The sequence below is a fragment of the Somniosus microcephalus genome, chromosome 20 (assembly GCF_052327205.1).
Source record: "Somniosus microcephalus isolate GS21.2 chromosome 20, FLI_Smic_1.0, whole genome shotgun sequence".
NCBI lineage: Eukaryota > Metazoa > Chordata > Chondrichthyes > Squaliformes > Somniosidae > Somniosus > Somniosus microcephalus.
Window position 1 is genome coordinate 79,733,665 of NC_141006.1, and position 12,892 is coordinate 79,746,556.

Consider the following 12,892-nt stretch of genomic DNA (forward strand, 5'->3'; position numbering starts at 1 on the left):
CACTGACCGCGCATGCGCCGCCCGCCCGCAGCGGCCGTCCATCAGCCGCGCGATACGCGGGGGACCTCAGCAACGGCACCGGACCTCAGGCGCTAGGCAGGGGGAGGGGCCGGAGAGAGGGACAGAGGGGTGGGGGGGGGGGGGGGGGGGGAGAGGGACAGAGGGGTTGGGGGGGGGGGGGGGGGGAGAGAGGGAGACGGGAGGGGAGGGAGGGAGAGAGGGGAGGGGAGGGGAGGGGAGGGAGAGAGGGGAGGGAGGGATAGGACAGGGAGAGGACATGACAGGGAGAGGGGGGACACACAGGGGCAGGGAGACCAAATGCCCCAAAATTGCCCTCGCGCCCCAAAATTGCCCTCGCAACGCGGGGCTCCCCAGCTAGTGTAAAAGATGTAAGAAAGCTATTAATAACTAATATTTATCTGGAAGAAATACTTGTGTTACAGGGAGGCCGCGGAATTTTTATAACACGGGAGGGGGGCCTCGGATGGTTGAGGACCCCTGTATCAGCAGACTATTAACACAGATTGGCTACAGCTGGATGGTAATAGTTCTGTCACTTGAGATGCGATAAAATAATTTAAAAATATCCCCCTAAATGCGTCGTGTGCCAAGCATCGTGCAATCAAAATGTGAGTGTGCGTGTGCGTGTAGACACCTAAATGTACAATGGTCTCACAAAATATGTGATGTAGACTTCAAATGAATGTGTGAATGCAGAAAAAAAACTGGATATAGGGCAAATCAGAAACACACAGCTCTTGCCCCATTTGATTGCTACAATCAGCTTGATAAAGAGTACAAGAGTGAAACAAATTCATAACATGCTTTGCCAAGAAACAGAGGTCATCTCGTGCCATCAAAATGGACTCTCACATTCTGAACAGAACATTCTGATTCAGTAGCTCTTGTTCAAGGCAAATCAGATCAGTATGTCCCCTTGGTTCCAAAATTATTTTCCTGTTCAAGGTCTACTGTAGGCAAAAATCAGGAGATCTGCCTCCTGGCATTCCCAGCTAACTGTCCGGCAAGTAGCAATTCCCTGTTGTCTGTATTTATTTTTAACAGCTGTCCTATTTACCCATGTTATGGCAGCATGGGCTGGTTGGGCTTGATGGCTTGTTTCTGTGCTGTATATTCGATCTAAGTCTATATAATACGAGTACTGTGTAGAAATATGAACTGTGAATTGGGTAAAATGGTTGCGGACTGTGAAAACTGCAGCCACAGAGAGATCTCAAATAAACAAAACCGTGAAGCTGGGGGCCTGGGGTTGCTCAAATAACAGTTAACAGGCCTGCAAGAGTTGACTAGCTTGCAGGATGATCGAGTCTACGACAATAATTAACTCAAGATAAGGGTGACAATCTAGTCTAGCGGTTGAGCCGTCGCAAATCACATAATAAGGGACCTCTGGAATTCCCTAAACGACCAAGGATACCGATTGGCTAAGGATGGACACATCTCAGACAAAATGGCCGAATCTGCACATGGCACATACAGGAAACTTTCATTTAACTGGAGGTTAAATGTCCGGAAAGCTCTATCTGCCGGCAAAATTCAGGAGCCGTTTCCTATAAGTTTTTTTACTTCTCGTTGCTTTTTTTTTTCCCTAGTCAGGGTCTGCAAGGTCAAGCTGAAGCTGTTGCTTAGTTACTGAGATGCTTTTAAGCTGCGACCGACTGTTTTGAAGCTGTAACAGGGTTTGTTGATTCACACGGAGCTGAAAAGCTCCGTATGTTTTAACATTAGCGCTGGTTTGTACGGCAGTTTTGATGGTACGGCACCAGCTCGGTCCCGTCAGTGCCGGATATCAGAAAGTTTCCTGTAGGTAGTAAAAATATCGATATAAAAGGGAGCCAAGAGCTAGTTTAGCGGCGAGAACCTGGGAATCACACTCGAAGGGAGGAGCCACAAGTCCGGGACTTCTTGTAGGACACCAGCACGAAGGCTGATTCAACTTTCAAACGGGTAATATTGTTTTAAGCCAGCACACATGGGAAGTGAGTCCGGTGTCATTTTCCTTGTAAGTTATTCAAACAACTTGTTAACCAATAAAGTACTGAATGTATGCAACTTATTGAGTCCAACCAACATTTGACACTCTGCACCAAGAACCATAATTGTTGAACTGTTGTTGAACTGACTACTTATGGTCAATGTGGATAAATGTCAGGTTATCCACTTTGGTGGCAAAAACAGGAAGGCAGATTATTATCTGAACGGCAATAGATTGGGAGAAGGGGAAGTGCAACGAGACCTGGGTGTCCTTGTGCACCAGTCGCTGAAGGTAAGCATGCAGGTGCAGCAGGCGGTTAAGAAGGCAAATGGTATGTTGGCCTTCGTAGCGAGAGGGTTCGAGTACAGGAACAAGGATGTCTTGCTACAGTTGTACAGGGCCTTGGTGAGACCGCACCTTGAGTATTGTGTGCAGTTTTGGTCTCCTTACCTGAGGAAGGACGTTCTTGCCATGGAGGGAGTGCAGCGAAGATTCACCAGGCTGATACCTGGGATGGCAGGAATGACGTATGAGGAGAGATTGTGTCGATTGGGCTTATACTCACTGGAGTTTAGAAGATTGAGGGGGGATCTCATCGAAACCTATAAAATTCTGTCAGGCCTGGACAGACTAGATGCAGGAAGGATGTTTCTGATGGCCGGGGAGTCCAGAACCAGGGGTCATAGTCTAAGGATAAGGGGTAAGCCATTTAGGACTGAAATGAGGAATTTCTTCACCCAGAGAGTGGTGAACCTGTGGAATTCTCTGCCACAGAGGGCGGTGGAGGCGAGTTCATTAAATATATTCAAGAAAGAGTTGGATATATTTCTTGAGGCTAAAGGGATCAAGGGATATGGGGAAAAGGCAGGGACAGGGTACTGAATTTGGATGATCAGCCATGATCACATTGAATGGCGGAGCAGGCTCGAAGGGCCGAATGGCCTACTCCTGCTCCTATCTTCTATGTTTCTATGTTTCTATCTAGCTCAATAGATACAGTGAATTCGGGACAACATATTGAATGGTGCTCTGAATTGCAGGCCCTAACATCCACCTTTTTTCAATACCACATGGGTCGGGCAATTGTCCAGAGGTTCTGGGTCATACACTTCCAAGCTGAACATCATCATAAAATAGGGGAAGAGTTTCCATCAGAATTGCTACCATTATACAGTCCCAGACCACCACCACTGTGCAGGCTGCAATGAGGCAGCGTCCAGATCCCCTGCCTGCTATAGGGAAGACCATGCCACTAGGATGTTTCACATGAGGAGTGTAAGATTAAATAATTAACGTATAAACAGCTCACGCTTATAAGAAATATAAGATAACTAGATGCCATAGAATTGTCAAGTTAGAAGCTACCCAGAATGCAGAAGGGTATGGCTAAGCAACATGGTGCAATGAGTTGCTGACATTGAGTAGGTTAAGGACTTGGGCAGTTAAGATAAGGGTCAAGGAGAATATGAAAAACAACTCCATATAAGGAAAGGCATAAGTGACAAGAATGTTATAAGGTTTTGAGTTTAAAAACTCGAGTTAGCGGGACCAGGACAGAAGACCATCTGAGGGTCACGGTCTCTATCCAAAGCGGGAACGGGTAATATTGTTTACTTCTTTGGGATGCTATTGCTTAAACACTGTGTCAATAAATTTGCCACCAATTGGTGTCGAGTCCGAATTAATCTGCAGAAGCGGTTGCAAGAACAATGGTCACAGGGATAAAAAGAATGGCTGAAGTCATCAACTGGAGGCTGCAGAATGTCAGCAAGGAGCAGTTTGAGAGAAATGCCACAAATCATTAATGTAACGTAAACGCACTGTTCAGATGAAAACTCACCCGAGGTGCAGGGAGACACCCAACACAGCTGCGAGGACAGGCGTTGCGTAGAGAAAAACACAAATGTAGACTGGAACCTATTATAAAGGATGCAATAACTGGGCACTTCGAAACTAATAGTAAGGTTGGGCAGAGTCAACATGGATTTATGAAAGGGAAGTCCTATTTGACAAACCTATTGGGAGTTCTTTGAGGATGTAACTAGTGGAGTAGACAAAGGGGAACTAGTAGGTGTGGTGTATTTGGATTTTCAGAAGGCCTTCGATAAGGTCCCACACAAGAGGTTGGTGAACAAAATTAGGGCACATGGAATTGGGGGTAATATACTAGCATGGATTGAGAATTGGTTAACAGACAGAAAACAAAGAGTAGGGATAAACGGGTCTTTTTCAGGATGGCAGGCTGTGACTAGTGGGGTACCGCAAGGATCAGTGCTTGGGCCCCAGCTATTCACAATCTATATCAGTGATTTGGATGAGGGGACTAAATGTAACATTTCCAAATTTGCTGATGATACAAAGCTAGGTGGCAGTGTCAGTTGCGAAGAGGATGTGAAGAGGCTTCAAGGGGATCTCGACAGGCTCAGTGAGTGGGCGAGAACATGGCAGATGAATTATAAATGTGGATAAATGTGAAGTTATCCACTTTGGTAGAAAAAACAGAAAGGCAGAGTATTTTATAAATGGTGAAAGATTGGGGAATACAGATGCTCAAAGGGACCTGGGTGTCCTTGTACATGAGTCACTGAAAGTGAATGTGCAGGTGCAGCAAGTCATTAGGAAGGCAAATGGTATGCTGGCCTCCATTACAAGAGGATTTGAGTACAGGAGTAAAGTAGTCTTACTCCAATTATATAGGGCCTTGGTGAGCCACACCTGGAGTACTGTGTACAATTTTGGTCTCCTTACCCAAGGAATGATATACTTGCCATAGAGGGAGTGCAACGAAGGTTCACGAGATTGATTCCTGGGATGGCGGGACTGTCGTGTGAGAAGAGATCGAGTAAACTGGGCCTGTATTCTCTTGAATTCAGAAGAATGAGAGGGGATCTCATTGAAGCATATAAAATTATTACAGGGCTTGATAGGATGGATGCTGGGAGAATGTTTCCCTTAGCTGGGGAGTGTAGAACCAGGGGCCACAGCCTCGAGATAAAGAGTAGGCCATTCAGGACTGAGATGAGAAGAAATTTCTTCACACAGGAGGGTGGTGAATCTTTGGAATCCTCTACCTCAGAGAGCTGTGGAGGCTCAGTCATTGGGTATATTCAAAACAATAATTGGCCAATTTGAATAGTCTGCACTCACTCACTATCCAGACTCTCATACAAAAAAGACAGACACCTGGGCCAGACACAAAATACAAGAAGCCATGGATCTCTGCCCAGCATTCGTCACTATATTTGTGACAGGGAGGGAGAAGAAAAGAAAGCCTGTTGTGCCACTCCCTTCAGTTTAAGTAAATTGCACTTCAATGGTTAAGACATGGGTTGTTTTTAAAAACATTACATTAGGTGTTTGAGGCAATAAACAATTCATTTTGAATTTTGTCTCTGTATCCTCAAAATACCATCAGTGTTCCATATTTAACATGCATTTATTATAGGAACTTGCCCATCTCTTTAGGAAACAAAAAACACAGATGATCGCTCCGCAACAGTGAAGCATATTGGTGTGGTGCAAGGATTTAATTTTCTATTCCTTTCACACTGTTTTTCCACTTGCTTTTTAGAAATTCTCTTTTTCTGAATCTGTACCATCAAAAAATCCTTTTGCACCAACGATAAGTGCCCTATTGTTTGACTTTTGCTGGGTGTCCTGGAATTACCTCACACTTGTTGAACTGCCTCTCTTGTTTGAGCCTTCTGTTGACAATGTGGAAAACTAGCAGAATACCAACGCCAAGCACAATTGCATGGAACTGGATTCGGAACTACAATCGTGTAGAAGTTTCTTGTGGCACCATCTAATGGCAAGAACAAATCAAACTCCGAAACACTAACTTTTACATTAGTCAGAGTATGCTGAATGTGCTACTTAAATCGAGAAGGCGCATAGGACTTATACTCACTTATTATGACCAAGCTATTAAGGCATTCTAAACTTTTAATTAATTAACAAGGTAGGCTTCATCACTAAAAAAGACTGCAAGGCTATTGAAAATTTACTGAATACATAATGCACTGTAAATATTTGTTCACGTCAGCACGATAGTGCCATCGAAACAAAACAGGAACAAAAGAGGGGGGGGGGGGGGGAGGGAGGGGGAGGGAGGAGAGTCCACGCAAGGATTTAATCCTTCTATTCTCAGACACACTTTCAAGCACAGGAGTCTGTCGGTACTTGCTGCCATCGAGAAATATATCAACCACGTGCAACGTTCAGGATTAAGCCCAAGTGATTTGAAATGATTGCTTACATTGTGTTCTATTGTTTCCCTTGCTGCCTGTATCACATCGATAGCACGTTTCTTCTGCTCTGGTTCCAATAACATCTTGTGAGCTTTGTCAACAGCTATTGAGAAGCAGAGAAAAGTTAGGATTTAATTTTGGCGATAAGAACACATGAATCAAGTTATGCCCTGTAACTCATTTCCTAAACAGAGAGCACATTCCCAGCTCCCTGGATAGCCTATTGGGTAACGGTGATATGGTGCTGAGCCCTGCAGATCAGAAGGTCCCAGATTCGATGCATGATTGGTGCCAAGTCAGCTGATCTCAGTTGGAGCAGCGTTTTGGTGCTTTGACACCGTTTTCTTTCTCTCCAGATGTGCAGAGTAGATCTCAAAGCACGAGTAGCTATTCACAGTGTGTGTCAACAACCTATTCTATCTGCACGCAATGTTGAGGACTCCCAGGGCCACTCCTTCCCGACTGTATACCACGGTGCCGCCACCCCTGGTGGGTCTGTCCTGCCGGTGGGACAGGACATATCCAGGGATGGTGGTGGCGAAGTCTGGGACATTGACTGAAAGGTATGATTCTGTGAGTATGACTAGGTCAGGCTGTTGCTTGACTAGTCTGTGGGACAGCGCTCCCAATTTTGGCACAAGTCCCCAGATGTTGGTGAGGAGGACTTTGCAAGGTCGACTGGGCTGGCTGTGCCGTTGCCGTGTCCATAGCCGGTGCCGAGGAAGATGATGAGTGGGAAGAGGCTCGTGTGGAGTATAAACACCTGCATGGACCAGTTGGGCCGAATGGCCTGTTTCTGTGCTGTACCCACTAGGCAATCAAAGCAGGTTACTTTCTTATTTCTTTCTCTTTCCATGTGAATTTTCTCCTCTCCCTACCTCTCGTCGGTCAAAGGCATGGATTCCTTGCTGGGATACAAGTCATTAAATGCCGGGCATTCTTCAAAAGTCCATTATTTATGCATCAACACTGGCAATGTTGCTGGCTATTTAACTGCAAGGCATCATATCCAAGTCTAATGCTGCCCGCGCCCAACATCCACCCGTGTATACTTGCAGCAAGGGTTGGACGGCCTGACCCATGGGCGCTAAGCACTGGAGCCTTTCCTCAGATCAACTAAATGAATGCTTACAGCCAATTGAATTTTGAACAATATAGAATCCTTATCAGAAGACTGATTTTAATCATGAATTTTCCAGCTGAACTTTGTCGTGTACATTTGGGAAACGACAAAGATCCACAAACATCGCAGCATTGCTGTGAGTCTTATTCCTACCAAGGTTGTGTCTAATTTACCTTCGAAAGCCTTCTGTGCTCGTTCAGGATCATCTTGATTTTTGTCTGGATGGACCAAGATTGACAGCTGGAATGAAGAAGAAAATTATTTATGATACGTGCAAAATTCAAGATGTTAGAACTTTATAGAAATTAAAAGTGAAGCAATTTTCACACAGCGGCAGAGAATACACATTTCAAAGCATGAAATACTTTAATCCTTCTTGACAACTTCAAGAGTATTCTTAATTTTTTCCCTTTCTACACTTCACCCTTTGCCTTCATTCAAGTCTTGTCATTTCCAATTTCAGATTCACTCTCCGTTTGCTTCATAGCTTTCAGTAGCCCAAAGCTTCAAGTGTTCAAACCCTTCCTGCTGCTTGCTCCTTCTCCACCTGCCCCAAGGGAAAAAAACAAAGCTACCCTTTTCCCTCCCCCATTTCAATTTTTGTTAAAACTGAAAGGATCCAAAAATACTCCCTGCAGATACTGAATTAAGGCTGCCAAATAAACCTTAGCTCAGGTTTAAAATGGAAGCGTGTACAGAACTTGTTGCAGGAAACAAGGATCCAGTGTGTCACGAGAGAGCAAATGGCATTAAACAATAAACTCAACTCCTGACTGGCTCAAGTGAAAAAACAATACCTATGAGAAAATATTTGACAGACAATTTTAAATACACAATAATTGCAAAGATATCTACATTGTGCACAGTAAAACTTGTGTTGACAAAGCATAAAGCACTGCACTTAAATGCCAACCCACAGCAAGGGTCAAGTAGTGCCACTGTGTAAATTATTGATTCTACCACTGATCCCGATAGCTCAGTCAGCAAAGATACTGCCTGGTACGGTACTGGGCTATACAGAGCAGCAAGGTCCCAAATCTGATGTCTGGTTTGTTCCGAATTAGCTGGAATTGTAGCATAGCGCTACAACAGGCCTCAAGTGTGCTCAGATTAGGAAGGTTTTTAAAAAAAAAAAAAAAATCAGCCAGAGTTCTTGCTCCTGATCACTGTGCAGTGACCAGTGCCTGAAGGTATACGTGTGTGGATGCTGGGCGAGGGTAGCCTGACGATACTCACAGTCTAGGCTCACAGCTGAAGAATGGCCACTTGGGCGAGGTACCGGAGGGCTGCTTGCACCCAGAGAACCAAACCCCAACATGAGTCAGCACCTTGAGGGGGGGAGAAAATTTGGGAAAAAAAAGTGTAGATTTTCATAGGCTAGTAAAGGATATGCTATGTCTAGTGCATGATATGGCCCCAGTGAATTAAAATAAAAAGCACTGCCAAATTCCTTTAACATGATTAAATTACTTTTAATTCAATAAATTGTAGAAAACTGCAAAGTAGTAATGCTTCTTACAACTGAAAGCAACAATCAACATTAGTAATGTCAATTCCTGTTAAGTGAATAACTTGCTTCCCCACAAAATTTCCCTAAAGAGTACAGTGAAACATTAGTTAGGATTATCTGTCACACAATTACTGCACTTTCTCCGTTTCCTAAATTCTTCTCCAACCAATTTGCTCCTGAAGGTGTTGACTCATGCTGGAGTATGGTTCCACAGGCACCCGCAGCCCTCCAGTACCTCACACCCATGGCTAGTCTTCATATGCAAGTCTAGACGTCAGCAGGCTATTCTACATGGGGGGGGGGAGCCATCAGTCAAGCCCAATCTTGATCTCACCTGGCATCCCCACGCGTGCACATTCCAACAGGAGCACTGAAGCCCCAGCTGCTGCCCTGGCCGGGAATGGAACCTGGATTCTTCTGGTCCATGTGGCTCAGCTACACCCTGCCAACTGGGCCATCGGGGGCGGGGGGGGGGGGGGGCTTTAATTGTCATTTCCGTTAACTTGCTGTAACTTGGTATGGGAAAGAGTTGAAACAACAGATGTAATGCAACATATTATACAGACAATGACGGAGCATAATTTGGGCTCGGAGCAAGATAAAATAAATATAATTTGAAAAAAAAAGTATTCACTTAACAAGAATTTTCAACCAAAACAAGATTCAGTTAACAAAACGTAATGGATGTAGATAAAAAAAGATGTTTTGGAATTTTCAATTTTTATTCACTCACTTAAATGGAGTCGACTGTACCTAAGATCTGCTGCTATCTTAGCCTGTAGCATGGCAAACAGAGATGTTTCTACCTGTCTGAACCTCTTTTTCAGCTCTTCATCTGTTGCTTCAGGGTCTATCTGCAATACCTGTGAAACAAAACTTGTGTTAGCAACGACTAGAACGCATTAAGCTTTTATTTCATTTTTAGGCACCATTAGGACCGAGTTCGATAGTAGCGATTATAGCAATCTCGTCCAAAAGTAAGCATGTCACAAAGACTTCATTAATATTTCTACATAACTTATAGAATGTTTATTTTCATTAGAACCCAAGGTTGCTGAATGCGAAAACAAAGGCAATCAGTAGCTTGCTTCTAAATACAGCCAAGAGGGGTACAGCTTCCGCTAGGGCGCAATTCACTCGAGATCGGACAGTCCAGCCTAAAAGATTGAGGAATTTTAAGCACAAGTTACGGCCAGCACAAATCGAGTTTCCGCGATTTTTTACGCTGATTTTAAAAAACTTTGCGCAGGAAGCCGCCCCCAGATTGAATTAATGAGCATGACGAGTTTCTGCCAATTGCACTCGTTTGCAGCCCTTCAAGAAGGCTCTTCAAATTTTTGTTTTGCTGTTTTTATTATTATTTTAGGCGCAAAGGCATTAGTAGGCACCTTTTAAAAAATATTTAATCTACTAAGAAACTGACTAACGTACACCAATATAACTAGTAAATGGTCCCATATAGCTCTTTAAAGTCATTTTCAGTCATTCAAAATCGGGTTACTCCCAGGTGTTGGGACTAAACACTAATCAGAAATGCTTATTTTTTGTGATAATCCCATTTTCAGCTGTATTAATAAAATTGCACCAGGTTACCACTCTTAAAAATATCAAAGAATATCTTTTAATGCAATGAACGATAACGTTCTGAAACGCTGCCCCATTGCGCTGGTTCATGGAAGATTAAGTTTGTGGTTATGCAAATTAGTTTTAGCAGAAACTTGAACCAGAACTTCACTTCGGAAAACTAGCGCAATTTTGAGCACAATTTGCTCCTGGATTGCCGATTGTGCCCAAAATGGAAACTCTACCTCCTCATATTAACAATCACTTGTTTTTACATCGCACTTTCAAAGTAGCAAAACATCCCAAGACATTTCACAGGCCTGTAAATCATGCAAAAGAATCGACCCTGAGCCAAGGAGGAGCTATTGGGACAGGTGACCAAAAGCTTGGTCAAAAAGGTGGGTTTTAATGAGCGTCTTACAGGAGGAGAGCGCGCTGGAGAGGTCTAGGGAGATAATTCCAGAGCTTAGGGCCTACACAGCTGAAGGCACTACTGCCAACGGAGGGGCGATAGAAATCAGGAATGAACAAGAGGCCAGAATTGGAGGAACGCAGATTTTTCAAAGGGCTGTAGGCAATGTTCCCTCCCATTTTTTTTGGGTGCGCGGCCCATTCAAATTTCCACACACACGCGGTTTATCCATTGTAAACTCGGCAAGCGGCCTGTGCGGGACCTCCAGATCGCTGCGCAGCTTAACGGGAACATTGGATGTAGGGCTGGAAGCAGTTACAGAGACAGGGAGCGACGAAGCCAGGGCGGGATTTCAACAGAGGTGAGAATTTTTAATTTGAGGCGTTGTTGGACCGGGAGCCAATGTAGATCAGCGAGCACAGGGGAGATGGTGAACGAGGCTCGGTATGAGTCAGGATACAGGCAGCAAAGCTTGGAATAAGCTGAAATTTACAGAGGGTGAAGGTGGGAAGCTGATCATTCATTGGAATAGTCGAGTCCGGTGGTAACAAAAGCATGGATGAGGATTTCAGCATCAGAGAGCCTGAGGCAGGGATGGAGACGGATGATATAAAGGAGGTGGAAGTAGGCGGTTTCAGTGCTGGAGAGGATATGGCAGCAGAAACTCAGCTCAGGGTCAAATAGGATGCCGAGGTTGTGAAAAGTCTGGTTCAGACAGAGACAGAGGCCAGGAAGGGGGATGGAATCAGTAGCTAATGAACAGAGTATTTGACAGTGTTGTAGACAATGGCTTCAGTCTTCCCAATGTTTAACTGGAGGAACTTCATGCTCATCCAGTACTGGATGTTGGACAAGCAGCATAACACAAGAGTGAGTGGAGGGATCAAGAGACGAGGTGGTGATCAGGTAGGGCTGGGTGTCGTCAGCGTACACTTGGAACCTGATGATGTTGCTGAGGGACAGAATGTAGATGAGAAATAGGGCGGAGCCAAGGATAGATCCTTGGGGCATTCCAGAGGGAAAATGGGGGCGGGAAGAGAAGCCATTGCAGGAGATTCTCTGGCTACGACTGGATGGAGAAGAATGGAACCAGGCAAGGACAGTCCCACCCAGCTGGTCAATGGAGGAGGCGTTGGAGGAGGATGGCGTTGGTGTAGTCAATTGTGTCGAAAGATGCAGACAGGTTGAGAAGGATAAGGAAGGATAGTGCACAATGGTTGCAGCCACGTAGGATGTCAGGAATTTAGACATACTTCAGATTAAAAACAACTGCAAAAGTTCGAAACAGACTCACTTCAAATGGATTTAGATTGATGTAAGTGGATCCCGGTCTCGTCAGTCTTTCAATTTGCTGTTTTGGGGTTAGAACAGAGTCCCTCTTTTCAATCTGCTTAACCTGCAAGAACATAAAGATTGCATTTACCAAGAATGTTTCTTTAAATTAACATTTACAAATATATTTTTTATGGATAAGACATAAAACAAATTGACAATTAAGCAGAACACTAGTATTCCTGGCCAGCTTTGAAAATGCATGACTACAACAACAACTTATATTTATATAGCGCTTTTAACGTAGTAAAACGTCCCAGGGCGCTTCACAGCAGCGATTATCAAACAAAATTTGACACCGAGCCACATAAGGAGATATTAGGGCAGGTGACCAAAAGCTTGGTCAAAGAGGCTGGTTTTAAGGAGCATCTTAAAAGGTGGAGAGGTAGAGAGGTGGAGAGATTTAAGGAGGGAATCAGAGAGCTTGGGGCCTTGGCAGCTGGAGGCACGGCCGCCAATGGTGGAGCGATTAAAATCGGGGATGCTCAAGAGGGCAGAATGGGAGGAGCGCAGATATCATGCGGGGTTGTGGGGCTGAAGGAGGTTACAGAGAAAGGGAGGGGCGAGACCGTGGAGGGATTTGTACAATCGAGGTGTTGGGGGACTGGGAGCCAATGTAGGTCAGCGAGCACAGGGGTGATGGAAAAAACAGGACTTGGTGCGAGTTAGGACACGGGCAGCAGAGTTTTGGATCACCTCAAATTTA

At 44.6% G+C, this 12,892-nt stretch overlaps 1 protein-coding gene across 1 annotated transcript in view; it reads right to left on the bottom strand.

Moving 5' to 3' along the window:
* Positions 1–12,892, bottom strand: part of dnajc8 (DnaJ (Hsp40) homolog, subfamily C, member 8) — a 74,037-nt gene that overhangs the window by 51,611 nt on the left and 9,534 nt on the right. The window contains exons 2-5 of the mRNA XM_085963073.1: positions 12,149–12,250; positions 9,686–9,742; positions 7,543–7,609; positions 6,255–6,349 (exon numbers count right to left, since the gene is read on the bottom strand). Of these exons, the coding sequence (XP_085819199.1) occupies positions 6,255–6,349; positions 7,543–7,609; positions 9,686–9,742; positions 12,149–12,250 (321 nt within the window). The remainder of the gene's footprint in view (positions 1–6,254; positions 6,350–7,542; positions 7,610–9,685; positions 9,743–12,148; positions 12,251–12,892) is intronic.